The sequence below is a fragment of the Rhyacophila brunnea genome, unplaced genomic scaffold (assembly GCF_057557595.1).
Source record: "Rhyacophila brunnea isolate RB1 unplaced genomic scaffold, BYU_Rbru_1.0 scaffold_23, whole genome shotgun sequence".
In the NCBI taxonomy this organism is placed as follows: Eukaryota; Metazoa; Arthropoda; class Insecta; order Trichoptera; family Rhyacophilidae; genus Rhyacophila; species Rhyacophila brunnea.
Window position 1 is genome coordinate 21,229,122 of NW_028232893.1, and position 27,244 is coordinate 21,256,365.

The 27,244-nt window shown below is 34.1% G+C and overlaps 1 protein-coding gene across 1 annotated transcript; it reads left to right on the top strand.

The window, feature by feature from the left end:
• The first annotated feature begins 18,242 nt into the window (after positions 1–18,242).
• Positions 18,243–26,184, top strand: LOC147069698 (meiotic recombination protein DMC1 homolog). Its single transcript, XM_085950697.1, has 5 exons — positions 18,243–18,565; positions 22,001–22,168; positions 23,730–23,832; positions 24,295–24,462; positions 25,927–26,184. The coding sequence occupies exons 1-5, from the start codon at positions 18,243–18,245 to the stop codon at positions 26,182–26,184; spliced, it is 1,020 nt and encodes a 339-aa protein (XP_085806823.1).
• Positions 26,185–27,244: the final 1,060 nt, after the last annotated feature.

Below are 27,244 nucleotides of genomic sequence, written 5' to 3' on the forward strand. Positions count from 1 at the left end.
GATGGACCTTGAGATTAATATAATATTAGGTCCGGCAAGAATAAATTGCATTTTATTTCAGGTTGATGATGACCAAATAAAGGCATTGATCGTCCAATCATTATTATTAATGATAAGAGAGATTGCTGGGAATCATGAAATAGTTATGGAAATCGGAATCGGAATACGGAAAAGTGGCATTTGGAGGTCAAGGTATAATGAGGAGCTATACACACTTTATGGGAGTGAAAATATTACATTGCATATTATGAAAATGCAGAGACTGCGCTGAATCGGCCACGTGCATAGAATACCAGAGGATATACCGGCGAGGTGGGCTATGTACGCAATCAATCCCCAATGGCAAGAAAATACCTAGAGATGGCTGGACTGTGCCACGGGAGATTTAAAAATGGTCAAAGAAATTGAAGTGTCGGCGCTGGAACGTCCCGGATGGAGGAAGTTTCTGAAGGAGGCCAAGACCCACCAAGGGCTTTAGTGCCATAAATGATGAATAGAATGAAAGGAAACAAAACTTAATGAAACAAAAACATTTTTTTTTTTAAATCTTTTATTTACACATTACATCACAGCTACATTTTGTTAATCTATATTGTATTACATCACATAATTGTTTTATCTACAATAAAATTATTGCAGACATTATTAAAAACATTTCAGTAGAATAGTCTCGCCCACGGTGGCCGCGCGGCATAAGCGTTGGACTATAAAGCCGTGGGTCCCAGGTTCTAATCCTGGGTCTGGCAAGTACACATATTGTTTTTCAATTTGTGTGTGTCAGGGTATGGACCTAATAGGTTGAGCAAGTGGCTGACATCCATTTCTCGTAAAAAACAAAATCTTTTAATACAAACCTCCACTCTGTGGAGGCCCATATGATTCTATCAGGATCGGACATGGTCGAAAAAAAAAAAAAAAAAGAATGGTTAAAGGCACGGGGCACAGTATCGTGATGGGGGGTGGAACCCCACTAGTAAATATTATAAATTGTTAAAAAAAATCAAGGCCTTTAAATTCTTTTTCGTCCGTTGAATGTATTTTTTTCATAGTGCAGTGTTGCTCAGTAGGAATTAATATTAATAGTGACTGCACTATTTATTTCACACGTTTAATGTCCAATACTTGCCCTCGAGGCATGGCGACACCAAAAGCAAATCGACTGACCTCAGGTCACTCTTTTTTATATTTCTGAAATAGTAAACTTTTCAATTATAAAATTATACCATAAAATTGTCAGACTAATAAAAATATATGTATATTATTGGGATAAAATAATATATGACGTTGAAATAAACTTTCTAGCTATCTGTAAACCATCCACCCATCCGATTTCTTCTCCCTGCAGCTCTATTCAGTGTACCTGCCGCATGTTGAATCAACCGCACTGGGATTAGCGCAGTGCTCGAAATGAAAAAGTTTACGAACCGGAGCGCTTGACAGTTTTCTGAAGATATTTACATAGTTATCAAATTATGTGTATTTCATAAAAATAAGTATGTTAGATTTTCTATTATATGGCCTATCTAACTCGGACGGTCAAATTATTTTTTCCACAAGACGGAGCGATAATTTTACCGATTACACGAACAGTAACGGCGCTACGGTTCATCGAGCCCTGGATTAGCAAGGTGTTATCACCTTCGTCACTCAGTGCAACTTAAATCCTCAGTGCAGTAATCTATCACTTGGATCGCGCAACCAGCCAAATTAGTTGCACAATGTCCCTCGCATATGCGTATTATAACAAATTATTTAGGTTTTAGGATCCCATTCACAACGAATATATTTGTATAATTAAAATGATATTTACTGTTATTGTCTTAAAATCAAAGAACTTGCTTGAACCATTTGACTTTATTTGTCAATTTTGAAACGAACAAAAATTACCTAAACTACACAATTCTATACGACACCTTTATGAAACTATTCGTATGGAATCGTAAGTATCTTATAAAAATGTTATTTAAAATGTAATTAATACTATTTTTCTAGATGCTATTTGACAGTAAAACGTTCATGAATAAATTCAAATTTGGCAATATCAGTCGATACGGCTAGAATAGAGATATCACAATGAGAATCATCCACGAGACACTTTGGAAACTCGAACATAGGCTGAATGGTGATATCATTTATCGTGGATACAACCATGTTTTGGAACACTCGCGGCAGGTGTGAATAGAGCTGCTGGTGTTACACTGTCAAGATTTCCATGGTCATCTGTTCCTCCACCATCTTAATAACTATCATGCCTATTAATTGAGTTAGCATTTACTTGGTAGAAATTTACAAGAAATGAAAATATAAATAATATTAATACTACAGGTTTTTTAAAAAAAGTTTTGTCGATAGCTATTTCGGTTGTAACACCATTATCCAGACTATTCAGATAGGCCGTTTGCCTTTGCTTAAATACTATACGTATAGATAGAGACAGAATACATTTTCTTATTCGTTCCAACAATATTATGACTGTGTAACATCAATACTTTGCAAACCCTAAGTGTGTTTTTAATGGATATCAAAATTTACAAAATTTATCCAAGTTACAATGTTCGAGTGCTTTGGTTATTTCTTGACATTAATAATCAATTAAAATATTATTAGTATAATTGTGTTAATCATGTGCTTAAATTATATTTAATAGTGGTGACGAATGCATTACCAAATTTTCATTAATAATTATGTGATTACTTTTGGATAATTCGCGATTAATTTCCAACTGTTCTAGTAAATTTAATTTTAAACCTTTGTTACATAAATATGCAAACATTCTGGCGTTATGTTATTACTGATGCCATTCGAATTGATATCAAATGTTTAGCGAAATGAGAATCTGTTTTACTATTCCTGAAAGACCGGAGGTGTTCTTCGAAACGAGTTTTTATAGGCCTGCCAGATTGACCAATGTAGCATAAACTACACGTGCTACATGTTATTTTATAAACTCCGCTTTTCTCCAGGTTGTTGATTTTATCTTTACTATTTTTTAAGTTTAGATTAGCTAGCTAGATTATTATAGCATATTAGCTTTGAATGCTACGTTGACGCTATGTTTAATTTCTTGATAAATTTTGTCTGAAATAGTGCCGTGATAAGCAATGGACTTGTAATAACGATTTGAATCTTTAAAGTTAGGGTATATTGTAGATCTAGCTAGTTTAAGTTGTTTTTTAAAAACTTTTAAAAAATTTTCTTACACAAAGATGCATTTCACGATAATCACCATCATCATATTCGGAGTCTGCCGTAAAAGTTAGCGAAATTTTATTTGAAAATTTTTCTCTTATTGTATTTTCATCGCAGCGTATTAATGGACAAAGCCTAATATTTATGTTTTTAATATGAAGACACTGTTGTGCGATACAATCCAATACTTCTACGTTGAAATTTTTAATAAGCTCCAATTTAATTGACACTAATGTGGTCATATTTGAAAATAATTCAATTAAATATTCTGAGGTAAATATGTCATTGGAACTCAATTCCAAAGACCGCATCTTATGTAATTTATTTAAACATTTTAGACCAGAATTCGTCATATTCGTGCAGTCGAGTACAAGATTGGAGATATTCGGACATTCTGAAATACATTCCAATAAGGTATCATCGTTTACTGTTGAAAAGCTATTGAAACACAAAGATTTTAATTTCATTTTTTGTTGTATTATTATTTTTATGATACTTTCAGGTATAACACAATATCTTTCCCAAATAATTAAATGCGCAAGGTCGTGACACAAAAGAAGCTGTTCAATATTTTGGACACTCAGTCCGACATCACATTCCAACTTTTGTAATAACGGAAGACAACTGAAATCAATATTATACTGGGGCTCAGACACATCATGTTGGTCGCTTCGTACTAGTGTATCTGAAATAACCAACTCTTTCAGAGTGCGATGAGACTCTATATGTTTGAATATTGCTAAATTGATTCCGCTGCTTGTCATAACAAGTTTATTAATTCTAGGACATTTATCTAAAATATATTTCATGTGTTCAGGAATTATAATGTTTCGGAATTTAATGAGTCTGACATGCTGAAAGTGGCTGCTATAGTTATTTATAAATTTCTGTAAACCGAGATTAAGATCACTGCATATATTTTCACCTTTGTAAGAAATTGCAATTTGATTCCAAATTATAGGACTAAGAGAGATCTCATTCCATCGCTTGCACACTTGTTCTACTCGAACAATTGATTCATATGGCAGGTAGGAGAATATTTTCAACAACATTTCTTCTGGGAATCTGTCGTCGTTGATATTCATGGTATATCTGAGTTTTGATTGGTATTAGCACAATCAATTAATTATGGTGTTTTAAAAGTTTTCAATGGTTGATACACTGTAGCCTTTGACGCTTGTTGCAGTTAATGATATTTGAGAATTGGAGAATCTGAAAGGAGTAAAAGAAAACTGCAATTAATTATTATATTGTAGCGGTATTTCACACTTGCCACCTGTTTGACACTTGCATTCTGATAACGTTGCTTTATGGAAATATTCGGACATTTTGAAATACATTCCAATAAGGTATCATCGTGTACTGGTAAAGTATAATAAAAACACAAAGATTTTAATTTTTCTTTCTGTTGTGCTACTATTTTTATGATACCTTCAGGTATCTGTATATGATGTCTTTCCCAAAAAATTAAATGCGCAAGGTCGTGACACAAAAGAAGCTGTTCAATATTGTGGACACTCAGTCCGACATCACATTCCAACTTTTTTAATAACGGAAGACAACTGAAATCAATATCATACAGTGGATCCAACAAATGTTCATCGCTTAGTATTGTATCTGAAATAACCAACACTTCCAGAGAGCAAAGAGACTCTATACCTACGTCTCAATTTTTCTAAATCGATTCTGCAGTCTCTTATATCAAGTTTATTAATTTTAGGACATCTATCTAAAATGGATTCCATGTGTTTAGCATTCGTAAGGCTTGGGAATTTAATGAGTCTGACAAGCTTAAAGTGGCTGCTATAGTCATTTATAAATGTCTGTAAACAGTAATCACATCCTTGATTGTAAGAAATTGCAATTCGATTACAAATTATAGGACTAAGAGAGATCTCATTCCATTTCTTGCACACTTGTTCTACTCGAACGATTGATTCATACGGCAGGTAGGAGAATATTTCCGACAACATTTTTTCTGGTAAACTGTTGATATTCATCTTATATCTTGAGTTTTGATTGGCATTAGCACAATCAAAGAGTTTTAAAAGTTTTCAATGGTTGATTCGCTGTAGCCTTTGACGTGCAACAAACGTCAAAGGCTACAGCGAATGATATTTTAATGTTCGCTTTCGCTGCTGAATAGATAATGAGATTTTAATTGCCCCCTTTAAAATGCACGTTAATTACATCGATCGGCCGCTTGGTCATTACGCACCGTGTGCGTCTTCCGCGTCCAAAGTATTAATGTTAATGATATTTGAGAATTGGAGAAATCTTACTATTATAGCAGTATTTCAGCCTTGCCATCTGTTCGACACTTGCATTCTGGTAGTGTTGCTTTACGGTAGCCAATAATGGAAATAATACCTACCTATTATTTTTATGTTAAAAACTCCAAGTTGTCAGACTAACTATTATCGATCTTATATTTAATGTCGATGGACATTCTTGTGTACCTACTCTGTTGTGTGGGGTCGAGAAAAAGATTGGGTACAGTTCGGTTATCAGGAATACAGCGGAAAACACATTTTGAAAATACCTGATATACTGGATTATTTGTTAGTTTGGGTTAGTTTAGGTTAGTTTAGGTTGGGTTAGTTTAGGTTAGTTTAGGTTGGGTTAGGTTAGGTTATGTTTGGTTAGGTTAACCTAAAAAATAATCCAGTATATCGTCGCTTAAGAAACAACACCGCGGAAGTCAATTAATTAAAACTTTCAGGGGAAACAAAAAACGTCTCAAAAAATTGAAAATTGATACCTTTTAGCTTATTTTTTTGTGTTTAGTTAAAAAAACATTTTTTCATTCAAAAAAATTTTTTCCATAGAAGGAACACGGTGTAGGATTTTTTTACCTACCGAATGTTATTCAAAACTCAAAACCGCCAAATGGGGACTTACGCGGTGTTGTTTCTTAAGCAACGATATAGGCTATTTTCAAAATGTGTTTGCCGCTGTATTCCTCATAACCGAACTCTACCAAAGATTGTTTTTATTAGAATTGAAAGATGTTAACTGTTTGAATTATTCACAGATGTTTGTTTTCATAATAGATTTTTTGGTCGTCACTTGCATGTTTTTTCTCCTTGTTTAACAGACCCCTTATCGACACATACAACGGTACACCCTGATACATTATCTGCTGAGAATGGCATATGCAACGAGCCCAAAATGTTGAGGAAAGAAAGAGGAAGAACGGGCGGTCACAGCCCAAAAATCTATTATGATGTTAAATACATTTTATTGGACTTGTGTATAGAGCTGACGCAGATCAGCTGAATGACAGATTTTTTATTTGGTCAGTCGATAAATTTTTGATACTTCTACATTGCACCGTAAGATATCGGTACAATGCTTTGGTTTCTATAGCTAGCATGACCTGGGAAGATGCAAGAAGATTGGCGAGTGGCAGGGTTTCTTGGAGGCGGTGTGATGTACATATGCTCTAAGGACCGAACATAGTATTTCAAGAATGTATGATGACTAAAAGCCCCTACTGACACTCTGATCTGGTTGGCTTGACCAAACTTTGTCCAAATCAGTTGTTATTTGACTGAAGGACTGAAGGTAGGTTCAGCTTTAACTTGAGACGTCAAATAATGTTAGTCTACCTCCTAATTTAATTATTACAAGCCACGTATTACAAAACACGAAATAAGAAAGTTAATAGCGTCATAAAAGACCCCACGCGACTTTTCGTCCGAATTTCAGACCCCCTACCTCAACGAAGACGATGTCAATAATAAATGTTCGGTTTAACCTCAACCAGCTTTAAAAAATATAATATAACTAGAATAAGTTCTATATATTAATTAAACACGTACATGTCCAAACGAAATATTGTAAAACCCTCGATTCAATCTACCTCCTGTACATTCAACATCCGTTCTTTACAAAACTTTGACACTAATATTGTGATTTGTGACACATTGAGATGTTATGGATATTACAAAAATAAAACTAAATATTTGACGTAAAAATCAGCACACGTGGCAGTGTTGCCATATTTTCAAAGTGGAATTATAGTACAGAGCTTACAAAATTATAGTATTTGGGGAAAAAAATATTGAACGCGTTGTCATCTGTTGAAAATGTAAAGGTTTTTTGTTTGTCAGGAAAAAAATAACGTAAAATTTGAGAAACTCCGAGACCCTTTTTTATTTTGGTACCTCTTCCGATCAAAAATGCTTACCGAAGAATTCAAGAAATTTCATTTTAAACTAAAGTCAAGGGATTTGTTTACATTTTTCGAGCAATTTTTTCTCCTAATCTTCTTATGCTGCGAAATTATAGTACTTTGCACCAATTTATCGAACGGAAATAACGAAATTTTAGTAAGGTGAGTCAGGGTAATTCAATGAGATGAATTTCAACGTGGTTCATAATGAATATGTGTGTTTTAAAGAGTTGAAAACTTTACCGTAAGATCTACAAAAACTTTACAATTAATATAAACAAAAGGAATCTACTGTATATCTTACTATAATACGACATTTTAATATTTTTTGATCACTAGTCAGTTTGTTACACTTACCCCAATATTGGGGTAAGTGTAACTAAATTCATCTTTATTCCAAAAGTACTTCAAAACCATAATGTATTATATGCATAGAAAGGTAATATTTCATTTAATGGATATTGAGTCTTGAGTTAAAAAACTACAGTATAGAATTTCAACAAAATGGACTAAAACATTTTTTTTGGGGTAAGTGTGTCATACTAATGTGATGTCCCGAAAGAAAAACGACGTATTTTTTATTAATTAACGTAGGTAGTTGACTGAAATCCGATGACACTAACGAGTTTACTTTTTGAAGGATCATGGGAAAAACTTGTTTTGTCAAGTTGACAGTCAACATTATAAATATCCATTGTGGACAATCCTTTAAATTCAGGTTGATGATTGTACTGTTTAATAAGACAAGTTATAGTACTAATTGATTACAAAAGGATCGCAAACTTATTTTCAAACATATTCTGCGGCTTGCGGTTTTTAGCAAGGAACATGCTTTTATCTTAACCACCAGGCCGAATTCGTTACAAAAACATCACACAGGCAGCGGTAACGAAAACAAAAAATAAAGTCACAAAAGTAGCGCGGCACGGGATGGAGTAGCTTCAGTCGGCCGCAAATGGCGCTTCGGGAATCCTTAGAATTTGGGCAACTAGCATTCAGAGAGTCAATGGGCAAAGCATGTTCCATGTTTAATAATTTTAGCCGTTAGTGCTTAAGTAACCACCATCTTTAAATAATAACTTATTTCTTTTAATAAAACCTATAAACCAATTGTGTCCAGGTACTTCGTTTTAAAACGGTGTGTTAATATTATTTTCTTTAATATACTGTCCAATTGATTCGAGGACTACTTTTTTGTGAGACATGCTTTTCCAACGTATGAAAATTTTCTGCAAAATATATCTCACTCGCTTTCAGTAATATTGTACTTCTGCTAAAACTGTCTTCTCTTCTTTCGTGAACATGATTATACATATCCATATGACTAGCGGCGGCTCCTCTAACACCATGCATGTGCGCTGCACTTCTTTTTTCTAAAAATCACTCAATGTGCAACAATGCTATTCATAAGTCATCACTCGTTTATCGCAATTTAATCCATGTAAATTTATACCAAAAGCATGTACTCAGTGAACAGACAACGAAATCGAGCGCTCGTGGTGAACGCACAAATATGGATCTTAGTTTGCCGTTCATATTACATTGGGTAATAACAGTTCAACCCAATACGTGAAACTAATAAACATGTCATAAAAACACAAGATTTTATTGCTTTCTGGGACGCCGACCAGTTCACAAAATTCGACACAGAAAAAAAAACAGTAGGAATACGCGGTAGAATGTAGTAACTGAGATTTAGCAGGATTGATAAAAAATAGACTTTTTATTTAAATCTCATATAAATTCATTGGAAATAGGCTGATATTGAATACAAATTGACTATCAACATAAACATTATGGTTACGATCCTTAAATCGTTATATATTTGCAAATATTTGAATATAATTTATAAAAAAATAATATCTCTGTATTTCCATGTTCTTTTAGCAAGTGAGGGAACATAATGTCATATGCTTAACAATAAATACTTGACTCGCGCGAAGTTTTATTGCCGACGCAAATTTTTAGACTTTATTTTATTTTGTAGACGAAGGGTCTGGCACCTTGTCGTCAATAATTCAATATCCTGCGTCAAAAAATACGTATTCAAAACAAACGATAGTTATATTGTATTTATTATTTTTTTTATATTTTTTTGAAAAATTATTGCAGTTCACTGTTCAGTTTAGTTTCTGCTGCCGCAACTAAAGCCACGTTCTGTTTATCACTTTATTTCGATAATTTTCTTCGTAAAAAGAAATTATGAATAATATATGATTGTTTAATCAGTGAAGTGTGTGTGTTTTAAAATTTTCCTGAGAATGATTTTAAAATTACCCTGGAATCATATAACTTTGTGGATAAATTTAAACTTAAACACGAATTATCAGTCATTTACAATAGGGATGATTTTAAAAACGTGGATGGTGCTATAGCTGTTTTACAATTGTTTTATAATAATAATTTAATGACATCATTTTCCCAATGTACCAAACTTTTAAAAATCATTTGTACAATTCCGATGACATCTGTAGAAAGAGAACGGTGTTTTTCAACCCTTAAAAAAATTAAATCGTTTTTAAGAAATACCATGGACCAGGACAGACTTAATTGTCTATCTGTGTTAAGCATCGAGAAAAAACTTTTACAATCAGTTCCAGACTTTAATGCGAAAGTGATTGAGGTGTTCGCTAAGCAGAAACAACGCCGAATTGATCTTCTTTTTAAATAAGGTAAGAAAGTTTTTAGTGCACCCCCTATGAAAGCAATTTTGGTAACCACCGGCCGCCACTGCATATGACATATCCTGTTTTTTTTACACATTCAATTGTTTTTTGTAATTATTTTCCTTGGTCGTAAGCTTCTTTATCTGTCTTTCGTTTATATTTACATGTGGAAAAATGCACATTTATTATTATCACATGTAAGATAGGCACTTATTTTAAAAACTTGTACTTATATTCAATTGAAACGCATGCACTCTTCCGAGTACCTACCTACTTGGCTAACATAAAACTATAACAATAATATTATTATAAACATTTTATTTCAATTGCGAACATTTTTTCGATCGATATAAATAATGCGTCGTGTCGCATCACTAGATAAAATAATGACTATGCGAATACATAGAAAATATATGAGGGAAGTGTGACACAAAACAAAGGCACACTTACCCCACGCGTTTACTTTCGTGGGGAAAGTGTGTCTACTCGATTAAAGCTTTAAAATGCTTATCAATAAGTAAAACGATAACAACGCGTGAGGCAGGGTTTAAAAACACTTATACTCACCAAATTTTACAACCATAATGTGCAGATTTCCGTGTTTTAAAAAATAGTTAGTAACAGCCACCATCTCACTCGTCGACTTAAAAATGTCGTCTGGTGAATAATCCATGTAGTCACCTCAAAAAACATTGTATCGACACCATTTCTGATTATTTTTATAAATCGGTGACTTTGCTATCACCCTTCAATAGATGGCATCATCCAAATTGTAGTAGATACTGAGATTAGTAGCTACACTTACCCCGACTCACCTTACTTTTTACATATTTTTTCCGATATTCAAAAGTATAGTATTTTGGCCGTACTATACCTGTTATATTATATCGTATATAGTACGCTGACCAAAATTATAGAACAAATAATACTATAATTATAGTACGGTTGGCAACACTGCAAGTGAGTGACAACCATAGACTAATAAAAAGTGCGTTCCAGTGATTTATAACCGTTTGAGCATAGATAATATACGTACAAATTGGCGCAGCGCATGCGTAGAAAGTAAACCGGAAACAGTTTAAGATTTGACGTTTTATTTACTATTCCAGCGATTTTAAACCATTCTCTGATCGTCGAATGGTTTGGTATGAAACGTCAAACCACTTCTGACGATCTGTCAATAATAACGGCCAAGAAGGACCTAATCTAAAAATTATAGTCATTTTTATTTTATTCCGTATCTGTCATTTTCTCGATGTACTTATTGCGTTTCCTATGAACATTATAATATTATAAGGATTAAGAAAAATTAAGATGTCAGCATTTATATATCGTGAGATTTACATATTTATATTTAAGACAGTTACACCACAGGAGTTCCGTTGAATTAAGTATATTATATCTAATCAATACCTACCTATTATTCATAAGAAACCATACGCGAACAAGAAACCGCTTTTGATCTTATTTTCTCAAAATTCCAGCCATATTTTCTATACAAAGAGTTCGATTTAATATTATTAGGTAGGTACCTACCTATAATATCATGCAAACTGACAATTTATTTTCATTTTATTTAGGTATGTCTATTTTGTAACGGAGATTCTAAACTAAAAACTGTGTTAAATCAACCAGGAATGTTCAGATTTTATATTATCTAATGCTACGTATACGTTTTACACTTTACTATGTGTATTTTTACACTTATACCGTCATACTTTACTTACTGTTTACATCTGCATCAGCGCTCGGAATGGAGCGGAACGCCCCGGAGCGCCGTTCCTGTTCGTGGGATTCTTAAGGATGGCGTTCCTGTTCGTTAAAACCTCGAAAATGGCGTACCGGTTCGTTAAATATCCGACGGACAGCGAGTCGTCTAGTAAAATCCTCAAGCGTCATACTTAATATTATTACGTTCCGGGTTAGATTTAAAATTTACGAAAATGAATTGATATGTACAAAGGTACAAAAACATAAATATTTTTTTTATTAAAAAAATATTTTACTGGTTTAGAACCACTGGATTTTCTATGACCCGTACATAATTTACTTAAGTTTTTTTGAAATAGTGATAGAGTAAGTGTAAGACAGCGTATTTGAGAAATAACCTTTTTTCAAGACAATACTTTTTTCAACGAATTTGGCCTTGAATGCACCAATAGACATATTACTCTTTTGCGTCAATGGTGATAAAACAATAAAATTGTATACAAAGAAATGCACTGGGGTAAGTAAGATTTATTGCATTGTCGTATGGGACAATAATGTATTTTGAAAAAAAAGGTTTTTATGATTGTAAGGAAATGTTGGAAGCTATTTTACATTGGAATGTAGATTTACTGTATTATTAATTTATAAAACGAGACACTTACTTTTTTGCAAGTTCAAACATATTATTTTAATACAGTTAAGGTTAAGTTACATGCCTAAATATAGTGAGTTAATAACGTAATAGTTATAATGCACACTGGAACTTTTAAATTTTTAAATGAAACACATTCAATACATATATTATCTTTACTGCAGTGGTAGGCAATTGTTTTTTGTAATGAAACTTTAAATTTTGTATCGAGACAACCATAATTGGCCGAATTGTCCATTTATCATATTATTATGTTAGCGAAATTTACATGGGTTTGACGCGTTCATAGTTTTTGTATTTCATAATGCAATCGAGGTCGTTCATTGGTCGTTTATCAATATTAAGTTGTATGCAGCCAATGATAAGCGTTTTCATCAGAGGAAGCGACAAAATTAGACTCCTTATTTTTCCAAATTTAATAATTTTAAGTTGTGTTTTTTATCTTCTATCATATATTTTTATTGTTTTAATTTTATATGGATATTTTTCGGGTTGAATGAACTGTGTTTTTGATGGTTAAACTAATATTATAATAGACTTAATAACTTAAATCAAATAATTCCATAATTAATATAGATACATATTCGTGAACATCGTATGCATGTTAAAAAAAATGTATTGTTTAAGGTACAATACGAAATAAAAATATTAAAATAAATCAATCAGAATCCAATAGGATAAATATATGAAAAATTTCTCTGTATATAACAATTTCTATAACATTGGAAACCTATTAGAATAAATTATCCTACATGTCCACATGATGTAAATATTTTTTTTCTAATAATATGTACCTACACTTCTGAGGTTGTTTAAAATGATTCATATTTAATAAATAATGCTACATTTGTAAATCTTGCGTATTACATACTTTTTTAATTAATTTATTAAAAACCATGCCCTTGCTTTTTCGTATACGATGGATTTTGATTTGATTAAAAAATAGTTTACCATAATCAAAATATTTCGAATTTACGAAAAATCAGAGCTTTGAAACAAGCGGCATGTATTTTGTTTAAACCGAAGTATCTTCACTCATATTTCTATCCACTCTTAGTTGCATATTTTTATTCAAACTACTAACGAAACCAATGGGAAATTGTAATTAGTTTGTCTATTGTTTCGTGTATTTTAATAATGTTTCCCACTCCAATTAGATTCATATACGTTTAGTTATTTATATTTGTATAATTATTAATGTATTTTTTAGAAAACGATTTCGTAAACTAAAATGACTCTGTATTTGTATGTTACCGCTAATTGTTATAGCCGATAGCGTATTGGGCGAAGATGATGATAAAAAAAGTACATCATGTAAAAGTAAAAGATATTTTTATATTACAGATATTATTATATCTAATATCACACATTTTTGGAAAATTGTCGAGCGTTCCTGTTCGTGAAATTTTCCATTTCGAGCACTGATCTGCATGGATCTAACATGAATTCCCGTATACTTCTCATTGAAATAAAGTCTTTACACTCTTTACACTTTATTCAAAGCTAACATTTGGAATAAATATATGCGGTGTTTACATATTATGGCATTGTAACTTAATCGGCCACTTAATTCGTATAGTACCTACTTTTCTGAAAACGTTGTATCAGTGTTGTATCAATATTTTTCGATAAAGAGAATACCTATCGAAACAGGTGAAGAAATGGAAGCTAGCAAAATGAGGAATTAACACGTCATAATCTATTACCTCTAGAACAGCAAGGGAGTAATAATTAATTATTCCTTGATGCAAAAGATGTACGAGAAGAATTTTGGGAATACAGTATAACCCCTATTTTACGTTTTTTAAGGGACTGAAGAAAAAAAACCTGATTGGGGGGGAAATGTAAAAGGGGGTATTGAAAAAAAGAACATTTAAATTTTATGTTTCTAATAAAATAACGTTTTATTAAAAAACAACATTAAATTAAAATTTTTATTGAATTTTTTTTTATTTTTTATTAAAAAAATCATGTATATTAGTATGTTGCATTTTTGTTATGTAATTCTCACCTTACGCCGTTCGAATGTCACGACCCAATCATTGTCAAGTGCGCGTATATTATAACTTACATATTTTGAATATTTCCGACGTAAATCGCTGGAAAGAAAAACGTAAATGCGAGTATTAAATGTACTGAAATACTTCAGGACTGAACAAATTACACGCAATTGCCGGGAAAACGTGAATTCCGGGCACGTAAAAACGAGGTTATACTGTACTTAGTCTGTTCTCAATAAGAGTTATCTTGGCAATATAGAATCGGTAAGTACTATAAAATATATTTGGTACCTGCTTACTACTTAAATATAAAATTTTTAAAAAAAACTACTAAATTAGGTAGGTATCTAGCAGAAGAGCACTCAGGATTTAATATTGGGGGCCCAAGGAGAATATAAATTAGTCCCATAGGCTCTTTTTCCTTCATATAATTATTTTTACATATTTTCACAATACACGGCGGAATATTTTTACAGTTTCTCCTAGTTTTTTTTTTTTAATTGGAGGCATAGTGACGGTAGGTAACCGTTGAGCGTGTCATCAGCGACTGGCGGATTGGAAGTGACTAACAGCGACCATGCTGGAAATGTGCGCCTAGTATGCTAAAACATTACTCAAATAATATCGGCTATGCTACCCGCTTGGTCCAGAGAGCTACAATATTTATGCCGAATTCCACTGAAAAAAATGATCTTTTGATTTACACCATCACCGACTGTAGTGGGTGTAGTCCATAGATAACAGACGTATATATATATATAGATTCGTAAGTTCTATACAAGAAGATGCCCCCTATAATAATTGACACCATCTATTGGCGTGACTAGAAGTTTTTACTATGACAGAACCATAGATCTGAACCCATAAAAGTATTTATAATTATAAAAACGAAATTGTGACAAAAATGAATAAAAGTCGATATATCAGTTCAGATAGGTACACTGTATTGCAATGCTAATAATATTGACAAATTATTAATAACAACATAAATTTATGAGGACATAATTATGTAATAATAATAATAATAGTAACGCACTCCCACCATGGAAATTATTTGTCACCACTTCCTGTCAGATTGCTGACTTCTTATTTCATATTGTTTCATTATAAATTTTCTTCGCTTGCTGTTATTCTCGCAGTCAAAACACCAACGATCGACAACATATTATTCATGTAGATTCTGCAACAATAATTTTAAAATCTAGGTACTAATGTCAAAATATAAAATGACAATGATCGCCATTAACACTTTTGTAAGAATGCGCAAATATAATAAATACATTTTATATAAGTAGGCAGTGGCGGCCGGTGATAATAAAATTAGGGAGTGCAAATATAGACATGCATTGTTCTTTTCATGGTATTGAAAAAAAATCTGCAATAGCCTTCGTGGTGGAGGTAGGCGTATGCTAAACGACGCTTACATTCACGAACAGCATTTATTTGTCGTCAAAGTTACAAAGTTCAAGCCTCTGGTATGATAAGTATGATGCAAAAGGCAATAGGTACACACATTTTTCGATTTTTATTGTACCTAATTACATTTCATATGTGCTGACATAGTTACCATGTTTGTCACTCGTAACTTCCATAAATCGTAACTGATGTAAGTATTTTAGACGTGTGTCATTGAGAAAAAGCCGTAAAATCCTCATTTGTCATCCCACATCATTCTCATATGCGCGTTGTATCATTTTTATAAATACTGGGCATGGATCATTAATTTTCCAACGGGATATCACTTGTATTAAAAATTTGCCACTTTTGTACACCTCGACTCCAAAATTGCACTACAATGGGACTTATTTGAAAGACATTCAACATCAAAAATAATAGTAAGTATAAGTAGGTATATTGTATGTATTATGTTACTGACTTACTTTTCTGTAGATTTATTTATATTAAAATTATTTAGTGTTTAATTTTGAAATGTAAAATAATTATAAAATCGTATTTGTATGGTGAGATGGCTGTACGTAACTTAATTATCACAATATTACTCTAATCGATATGTTGATTGATTCAATATTAATATGGCACATCAAACAACAGAGCATTTACCTCATAATGTCATAACGTATGAAATAATAATATACCTAGTATTTTTAAATACTGCGCGGGAACCTTTTACCTACTTCATACGTACAATAATATTATTATAAACGCGCCAGTCAATCGCGACATCTATCGGTTATACTTGAAGCACTAGGAGGGAGGACATTGCTCAAAGCAAGGTAAAAATTGTACGTTCAGTGAGGTTACATTTCGGCAGCATGCAAAAAAATCGTCTACGGTCGGCCACTCGGGTAGTACAGGTCGTCTTTCGAACATTCAACAAATACTATGAAAGACGTACATGTATACACATCTCCAGCTCAGCGGCTGGTTAAAAATACGTCAGAAATACTTACGTGGATGCGCTTAGCGGACGGGCGACAAATTAAAGATATTTTACAATAATTAATTATTAGAATAAATGTAGTTATTTGAATACGTACATATTATTAGATAATAATTTAGGAGATCAGTGCACATTTGCTCCTATACAAGAGCCGTCCCTGTAAGTAGGTACCTAATTTATGCACATCTTGAAACGGGCCCTCAGGCTAGGATATTTGGCGGCCCCCCTACCTACCGCTAAGATTAGTGAAACGGCAAATAATTTTCAACTACAGGTGCGACGAAATTTTGGACTCGCTGCCATTCGGAGAGAGAACGTCGAGCTGGAAACACGTCAATTTTTTTCGTGATGGCGACGGGCGTATCAATTCTTAAATCATGTAAAGATTACTAAAAACGTTACCCATTTACTTTAAAAAGAAAACATGTCAATGAATATATTATTATTGTTACTGATAGAACAATAAACAGAACATTAAATTAACACATGTTGGATTTATATGACACATTATATTTCATTTGACATCGTCATTTGCACCCGCGACCCGCAATCCACGCATCGCCTAGCCACGATCTTTTTAGACCGTGCCTCAACTGAGGTATAGCTTTAACGTTTTTGAATTGTGTTTTAGTTCAAATTAGGGGTATCTACTTATACAGTGAATTATTGGCGATTTTTAATACATCTACTTTAATAATGGAGCTGTCGAGTACATATCGACATAATATAATAATCAGAAAATATATTGCACAATTATATAATTTAAAATGTTCATGGCCATTAAGTATAATAGCACCGCAGGCGACTTTTTTGTACTATTAAAGCTAATTTATGATGTGTGTTTATCTCACTTATCAGGTCAACCCGACACGCCGGGCCCCCCACAACCCGAGCCCCTCACAGCCCGGACCCCCGGGCTAGAGTCCTGTCAGCCCTCGCTAGCTATGACCTACACCACTCCGGAAATCGGGTGGACACCGAGATTTTTTTGACAATTCCATTAGGGATTGGGTTTCTAAAAAAACCCGATATTAGTGTTTCGAAATTTTTGTGTTAGAAATTAAAATCTCTGATTTTTTTTAAAAAGGTTGCTGGAGAATAATTACAAATCATTTTTTGCCGTGTTTTTGTTTGTCTAAACTCTAAGCCCAATGTATAGTTTATTGCCTTTCAATTTCAATGTTTAAAATCATTCTGAAAATTTTCATGTTGGGGGGGTGCCAGGACCCCTTGCCCACCTCCCCCCCCGGGTGCGCCACTGGTACCTAGGTATATTTTTTGAAATCGATAGTTTAATGCCAGCGCTCCATTGGCGAGCTTCCTCGGGCTTTTCGCTCGGCAATGGAGCGCCTGCATTAAAACAGAGCTCATTGTCTGTGGTCATCGCGCGATGAAAATTATTGTCTCTTAATTTTCAGCGGTAAAAGAAAAAGATAAACACAGGGAAATGGACGGCAAGCATTTGGATGACCAATTAATTGAAGTTGACGACGAAGAAAGTTTCTTTAAAGATGTAGACATCTTACAACAACATGGGATAAACGTCGCAGACATAAAAAAATTAAAGGCGTCAGGGATATGCACCATCAAAGGTATTCAGATGACCACAAAGAAAAAGTTGAGCAATATTAAGGGATTTTCCGACGCGAAAGTTGACAAAATCAAAGAAGCTTGCCAGAAAATACATTCTGTCGGATTCATGACTGCTTTAGAAGTGAGCGATTGCCGGAAGAATGTCTTCCGCATCAGCACCGGTAGCCAAGAACTCGAGTAAGTCATTAACGATTCTTTCAGTGAAAAAATAAATGTCTATTTGAATAACATCGGTATCGTTGCTGTCACTTTTTTCCTGTCATTGCGTGTGGGATATCAAACGAATAGAATATTCGTCTGATGTTAATAATATTAAGTTCAGCAATGGCCATGCAATGGCTATTACTATAAAGCATAAAAGCCTGGGGCCTAGATACCTACGCAGTTAATAACTGCTTCGTAAAAATTGTTTGTTTTAATCCATTGTTGGCTTATTTGCATTTTGGTGGATTAGCTATGGAAATAGCTGCTATATTTTTTTTTGACATGAAAGTGGGCGCCATATTTGATTTTCGAACTTTTTTCATGCGCTGTATAAACAGAAGACAAACATCACGACTAATGTGATTTTGTTAATCCTGGGTGTTTTTGTGATTGTTTCACCTAAATTACTGACTGCTCTATTGCTACTACTGTAATAGGGTTTCCATGGCCTGTTGTAGTTAGGGACGCGCCAAGCGGGGGGTGCTAAAAGTGAAAAACACCCGGGCGGCAGAAATCAGAGGGCGGTAAAACAAAAAAATACTACATATTTAATTAGATTTATAATATAATATATGAAGTACCTACGTACGTTGACTTCTGCCGAACTATATGACGACAAATCGAAAAAAAAAATCAGAAAAGTATTCTTTCAAACTCTCAATAGATGGGCCAGTTTTATAGCATAGTAATATAACGTCTCTTCAAAAATATAATTCTTTGTACCTACGACAAAGTGTGCCACAAAATGATGAAAAGTCTATTAAATTTCTTCAATGGACAGTTAAAAAATCCCCAAATATTTACCAATATTGAATGCGTGTTTTGTTTACGTGACAAACCTTAATGCATATTACGAGACAGATGTAACCTAACTATTGAAAATAACATATTCTTATACCCTGCTTAAGGGCGGACATGCTCAGCGTAGGTCAAAATGGAACTTTTATTGCATTTTCAAAGCATGATCCAGGACATTCCTTAAACGTTGTAGATAATCTATTTATATAATTTTGAAGCATTATTATCCTTTATATTTATTTTAAATATTTAATGACTGCATAAAGTATTTTTATTACATAAAATAGTATTCTTTTAAACCTCTCGCTCTAATATTTTAGAATATAGTCATATTTCAGTACATCCATGTGCAGTGGTGTTAAGATTTTTTAAATTTATTAATTTTTAAACGCATTTATAAAACCATTAGTATTGTTTATGTCGACATTATTATAGTGAAATATTTACGATAAAAAATTATATTGATAATATCTGTGATCCCAAATTTGACAAGAATCAGCCATTTTATTATTAAAAAAATGGGCAAGATTAACACATTTGAAGATAATTATAAGCTATGTCTTTGACCATTCAAATGTGATAAACATCCTACGAATAATGATTGCTTTATAATAATTATTGACCTAAGAATAAGGTAGTGTTTTTTTTAAATACACCATTTCTTCTGGAATTCCCCAGTGGTTAAGCTACAACATACGGCCGTAGCCATAAATTGACAAACTAAAACTGAAGTAGGGAGTAAGATCATGTTAACGCGCGTGTTTGAACATGTACCGTTTCAAAAAATATTTTTTTTTCGGTTGTACTGAAATATGACTATATTCTAAAACATTAGAGCGAGAGGTTTAAAAGAACACTATTTTATGTAATAAAAATACTTTATGCAGTCATCAAATGTTTAAAATAAATATAAAGGATAATAAGGCTTCAAAATTATATAAATAGATTATCTACAACGTTTAAGGAATGTCCAGGATCATCCTTTGAAAATGCAATAAAAGTTCCATTCTGACCTACGCTGAGCATGTACCCCCTTAAGTTTATCCCATATTTCTCTACACTCAAGAATTGTACCTTCTTACTTCTTTCGACCATGTCCGATCCTAATAGGATCATATGGGCCTCCACAGAGTGGGGGATTGTATTGACAGATTTTGTTTTTACGAGAAATGGATGTCAGCCACTTGCTCAACCTATTAGGTCCATACTCGTGACTCATACACAAATTGAAAAACAATATGTGTACTTGCCAGACCCAGGATTCGAACCTGGGACCCACGACGCTATAGCTTGACGCTTAAGCCATCGTGGGAGTCTTACTATCACACCTAAAAGCAGTAGCGACAGGTGGAGGTAGGCTGCTAAGATTCGCCATATATAGTACACATTAAACTTTGTTAGTCATACCTACGTATTTGTTTTTATTGAACTAAGACTGCAATTTACATATGGTATAGGTTAGTTTTTAAAAATCAATTAAACTCTGCCTAAACGAAACCATAATAGTCTTAGTATGCTTTGGGCGATACGATAAAATTGTGCACACTTTTTCATTCATACTTATTTGTTTTCATTGGATTAAGAATACATACTATTACACATATTGTTGGTGCATTTTTTAATTTCATTAAGCCGCCCCTTCCTAAACCAAACTATGATATATAAAAAAATATTCTATTTATAAAATATCCAAAATTATGTATGATTTAATTACATAATTTTAGATATTTTATAGATAGACGGGTATTTTTTTAAACTATTATCCATTATGGCTTGGTTTTTGCAGGGTTTAATTGAATTTTAAAAACTAACCAACACTATCTGTAAATTGTAGTCATATTTCAAATGAAAACAAATAAGTATGACTGACATAGTTTAGTGTCCACTATTTATGGCGGATCTTAACAGCATACCTCCACCCTTCGCGACTGCCCAAAAGTGAATACGTGTATTAAATAAGGCTCTAAGTATCAAAAAATAGTATTGCCTGTAGTTACAAAATACCGAGTCATTGCAGTAAAATTTCATGAAGCAGACCTTTTGTAATATGTAGTTTTACAGTGTGAAGCAATCACGGCAGCTTCTATAATTTTAGGTATTAAGAACTCGCAAGTGTCAACACACCATCGTCAGCTATTTAATATTGAATGCCATTGACCACTGCAGTGCTACTTACACCATTATAAATAAAACACGCCAACGGACTTACACCGTCGACAGGTTTAATTATTTTGCTGTATTTTTTTGACTTGCTTGAGGCACTTAGACTATAGTTGAAGTTATTGGCGTTGGTATGTAGAACATTTTTCTATAAAAATGTCAGTTTTTATTTTTTTGGTACTTAGCGCCTTAATTAATACACGTATTCAAGTAATGTGCCTCTCATTATTTTTGCATTCCCTGTTCGTAACCAATGAGGTGTTGATCAGCTAGGTTTTATATCTTTAAAGTTTCCATAAGTGTTTCCATCAGTGTAGCGAAAAATGTTCGAATCTTGTAGTACCTGACAAAAATGTCATGTGGATTTTAATGTTTTTTTTTTAAAATTCTTTGTGGAACCCATTTGTAAAACATTGGTGTAATAAGAATTTGTGCTGGGGTATGTTTCAGCAACCTGATGGGCGGAGGCGTGGAGTCGATGGCCATCACTGAGGTGTTTGGTGAGTTCCGCACTGGCAAGACGCAGCTGTCGCACACGCTCTGCGTCACCTCGCAACTACCCCGGGCTAATGGCTACACCGGAGGGAAGGTCATCTTCCTCGACACCGAACACACCTTGTATCCTTTCCATACATCTATACAACCACCCGATCCTAACATGCCTGCCAGAAAGATATCATATTTCATGGCACAAGTCAACCGCATGTATAAATTCCACGTTATTTTTCATAAAAAGGTAACTTCCAGAACGGTGCTTTATATGACTCCTTGGCAAGAGGGGAAATAAGAATATTATATGTATTAGCATCAAGATTATTTTATTTACATCTTTGTCTCTGCGATCAGATGTGGATCGTGGCTGCCTCACGAAGTAGTTTCTTCATGAGAAATAGATGTTAGCCATTCACTCTACCTACTAAGTCTATACTCTGGATCCAAACGTAATAAAAAACAACATGTGAATTTTCCAGACCCGGGACTCAAGACCAACGACTTCACAAGTAGATACGTAGCCTCTCGCGCATTGTGGGCACATTCATAAATACATACTAATTATTTTATAAATGGTTGAGGATAAATAAGATATTAAAATAAAGTACATATTATTATGTAAATAACCTCAACCGTAGGAATCAAAGTTGGCGTTAGTTGTTATCTTTATTTGAAATAAATAAAATTAATAAATTAAAAATATCGCCTTAGGTGTATAAAATCAACGTCAGAATCAGGGAACTCAGAAATAATGGGAACTGAAATACACAACCGGTAAGGCAATAGCAGGTAACCGACTCGAGTAAGGAAGAATCCGGGTTAAACTTACACACGTGTTAAGAATACGTTTTACGTCGAATACTAAAAACTGCTCTCGGTTTATGCATTTACGCTCATTTAATGTTGGTGTATTACACACACTATTGCACGTGCATAATGCGTGCTTCATTTTCGTAGGACACTCACACATTCAAAAGCCTGCTTCACCATGCAGCGTATTGAATATTGCCTATCGGTATTCTATTTATTATCTGTTCTGTGGTCAGAATACTTCGCCATTTTTCAATCCACCAACAAACAGAATGTTAATAATTTATTATTAGTCTTTGACTACCAATTTCAGCACACTAAAATGTGGAATTGCGGTAAAATCACATACTACAGAGAAACCCCGATTTAATATTTTTGAAGGGACAACAATGTTATGTCAACATGTTCCATCACCTTTACGAGAATGTTCCCTTTTTTCTTAAACCGGCAACGTATTTCTTTGCCGAGACATTGATCGGGCGTAAACAAAAAAAAAACAACATCAAAAACTTTATACAATCGCATTATGTAACCTTGGTCTTTGGTACTACAGACATGACTATAAATGCACACATGTGTCTGGAATTCATTTAACTGGAACGGTAGAAACTAATGGCAAATAGCAGGAAAATGTGAATTCTGGCCATGTAAAATATGCCTGTAGTAATTATAGTCCAAACCCTTTGGTCTTACTTTTCTGTTCTTTATATTGAGTATAAGGGCATTAATTTACGAGCACTTATAGCTATAGGGTTAGCAAATAAGAGATATACATATACTGAACTAACACCATGTCTTCCTTGTTGACCCCTTTTCCCAGAAATTTTGTACCTGTTTTTGAGCCCTCTAAATATTGTTCCTAAAATGTTGTGTTCAGCCGTCCAGACAGACTTCGTCCAATCGCCGACAGATTCAACTTGGATCAGAATGCAGTCCTCGACAATGTCCTCTATGCTCGTGGATACACCTCTGAGCATCTGGTAAGAAGAAGATAATTTGATTGTTTAAAAATCACACCCAAAGTTGTTAACCTTCTCCATTAAATGGTACCTAAATATATGAAGTTGAAAGAAACTATTGTTTATATTAGCTGCAATCATAGTAAAGTAATGGCTTCTCATCAGGTGGCTCGAGGTTTTATTCCTGGTGAGGTAGCAATACATTTATATAATTTTCTCAAAGCCTGGGTATTTGTGATTGTTTCACTTATATTACTACACTATTGTTTCCCTACATTACTATGATTGGGCCCAGTGGCGAAAGGTGGAGATGGGCAGTTAAGATCCGACATAACTAGTGCACACTAAACTTTGTTAGTCATACTTATTTATTTTCATTGTACTAAGAAAACAAATTGTCGACTGTGTGGTCCGCAATATATGGCTATCATCGGTGGCTGTAAGTAGATTGTAAGTAAACGCTATTTTCGTTAATAATTTCAGGCAGAGCTGTTGGATTACGTGGCAGGCAAATTCCACGAGGAAGCGGGGGTGTTTAAGTTGCTGATCGTAGACTCCATAATGGCGCTGTTCCGGGTGGACTTCTCGGGGCGCGGGGAACTGGCCGAGAGGCAACAAAAGCTGGCTCAGGTCCTTTCTCGTCTGCAGAAGGTTCGCACTGTCTATTTGATATTATGAGCTATTGTTTTTGTATACCTACTTAATATTTATTAACTAGACTAATTCTTTTTGTTAATTCGCCGTGTTCTTCTCTCCCATGGGCACTTTTATTAAAAAGTCACTGTAGAATCAGTAAAAGCACACTTGAGTGTGTGGCGACCTCAGTACTTGGGTAACTGCACCTGAGATATTGCCATTCGTAAAATATATACATACTACACATCAAATGTAATGTCCTGTGATATGCCCGATTAAGAATGGGTGTGGTTTGGTAGGGCCATTAACCCATTAAAATGTCAGTAGGTATTAGCATGGCGGTACCTGGCGGGCCACGAAATATACTTTATGAACCTATTTTTTCGGAAATATATTAAAAGTAGGTACCTACATATGTCATAAAGACTTTATTAAGGGCGGACGTGCTCAGCGTGGGTCAAAATGGAGCTTTTATTCTTGTATGCATTACATTTCACCGAAAGCTTTCTTATCGGAAAGAGATGACCGTATACTATACTGTCATCTCTGATTTTGGAAAAATTCATGAATTCAAGGATGAAAACCTAACCTAGCCTAACCTAAGCTAATCTAACCTAAACTAATCTTACTTAACCCAACAAATGATACAGTATTTTTGCTATTTTCAAAATTTGTTTGCCGTGGCTTCCTGTAAACCGACAAGAACCGTGTTTTATTTAGACATGAATTTTATCTAAGTACTATACGACCCAAAGAAGTTGGACGGTCTCTAATATACGACCATATATTTCCGATAAACATTTCACTGTGAAGTGTGATACGGCTAACTGCATACGTACAAATTTCCGAACACGTTTTAAACTGTCGTGATAATAACGTTTATACGTAAAAGTGCTGACTGTCTCGTCAATCTTATTCTTCAAGAGTAAGCGAGACGCGATGTTGTCATTCTATGGTACTATTTGACAATTGTGAAAATCGGTTAACCTCAAAATAAGCCTCTGCATGGTGTAGTTTATTTTTTTCCTGGCAGGTTCGCCACTATCGTTCTACTGCGCAGGCTCAGATATCGGAAAGCGCAGATGTCACGTGAAAATTCAGAAGCTTTCAAACTTTTTTGTTTCATGCATGCAATCTTGCAATTTGCAGGATAGTATATATTTGCACATGCATTTTCTTGTTATAGCCGCGATAATATGTACTGTCAGCAGTAAATCCATGTACGTGTAAACAATTAGCTTTCGGTAAATCAGTTCAAGTGACACATCATACATTTGTTTACATACAAGTCAAAGTAGAAGGTTAACCCAACCGATAACCAATAACTTGGTCTTATTCTTATTAATAAGGAGGCTATATTTGTGACCCGGTGTAGCAGCTCTGTCAGTTCTCTTTCATCACTAATGATTAGTGTAGTATCAGCGAATTTCAAGTTATTCATATTATATATGCCATACGTTATAAATTTTATATTCCCAGCTGTCCGAAGAGTACAACGTGAGCGTGTTCATCACGAACCAGATGACGTCGGATCCCGGAGCCACTCTGTCCTTCCAGGCCGACCCCAAGAAGCCCATTGGGGGGAATATCCTCGCGCATGCGTCAACCACGCGGGTGTCTCTCAAAAAGGGACGAGGGGAGAACAGAATCGCCAAGATTTACGACTCTCCCGACCTGCCAGAGAACGAAGCTACGTTTGCCATCACAAATGGAGGCATCGCAGACGCTAAAGATTAATAAATTTACTTATTAATTAAAGTTTATCTTAAGCATATTTTTTTACTCAAGACTATAATAATATATGACCATAGACTAAGGGTAACATATTTTTACTTATTATTAAGTTTAGCATATTGATTGACACGACATACGAAGGGTGGATGTAGGCTGTTAAGATCCGACACACTAAACTTTGCCAGTCAAACGCATTTATTTTCATTGAACTAAAGCCTCAATTACATTGAGCTTCTTTACGAGCTGTTTATTGGTGAATTTACAATCTGCCTGTAAAGTCGCCCAGTGTAATCATTGAATAAGCTAATAAGTAGGTTGTAAACACTCTACCGAGAAAAGTTGAAAGCCGGTCAACTTTACACGCTACACGCCGGCCTACTGCGTCTGCGCTGTACCAACCTCCCGGTAAAAAAACGAACTACGTTCTGTCAAAATAGTCACTGGCTTGTGGCTTCTCAGCGAATGGAAAGTTTTGTGTGTAATCATCAAATCGCAGTAGCTGAATCGCCCGCTTTTAAATTCGCCAATAAACAGCTCTAAAGAAGCTCAATGTAATTGAGGCTTAAGACTACAGTGTGTTGATAGTGTTTGTTAGTTTTTAAAATTCAATTAAACCCTACCTAATCTAAGCCATAGTAGATAATAGTAAAAAAACATTAGTTTATCTATAAAATATCTAAAATTATGCCATACGCAGTACATAATTTTAGATATACATATTATAGATTGAAGAAAATTTTTATCGATTATAGTTTGGTTTAGGCAGGGCTTGATGAATTTTAAATAACCAACACCTTCCTAATAATTATGTATTCTTAATTCAACGAAAACAAATAAGTTCGACTGAAAAAGTGTACACTATTTTTGTCGGATCGCCCAAAGCATACCTAAACTATTATGATTTGGTGTAGGCAGGGTTTAATTGAATTTTAAAAACTAACCAGACCATCTGCAAATTGTATTCTTTGTTCAACGAAAACAAATAACTATGACTGACAGAGTTTAGTGTGCACTATTTATGTCGAATCTTAACAGCCTACCTTCACCCCTCGCCACTGATAGG

Bases quoted from the DNA above. Each gene is read 5' to 3' on its own strand.
- LOC147069698 (XM_085950697.1), top strand. From the start codon at position 18,243: ATGGACGGCAAGCATTTGGATGACCAATTAATTGAAGTTGACGACGAA. The intron at 22,169-23,729 runs GTATCCTTTCCA...TGTTGTGTTCAG, and splicing joins CTCGACACCGAACACACCTT to CCGTCCAGACAGACTTCGTC. The intron at 24,463-25,926 runs GTTCGCACTGTC...TTATATTCCCAG, and splicing joins TCCTTTCTCGTCTGCAGAAG to CTGTCCGAAGAGTACAACGT.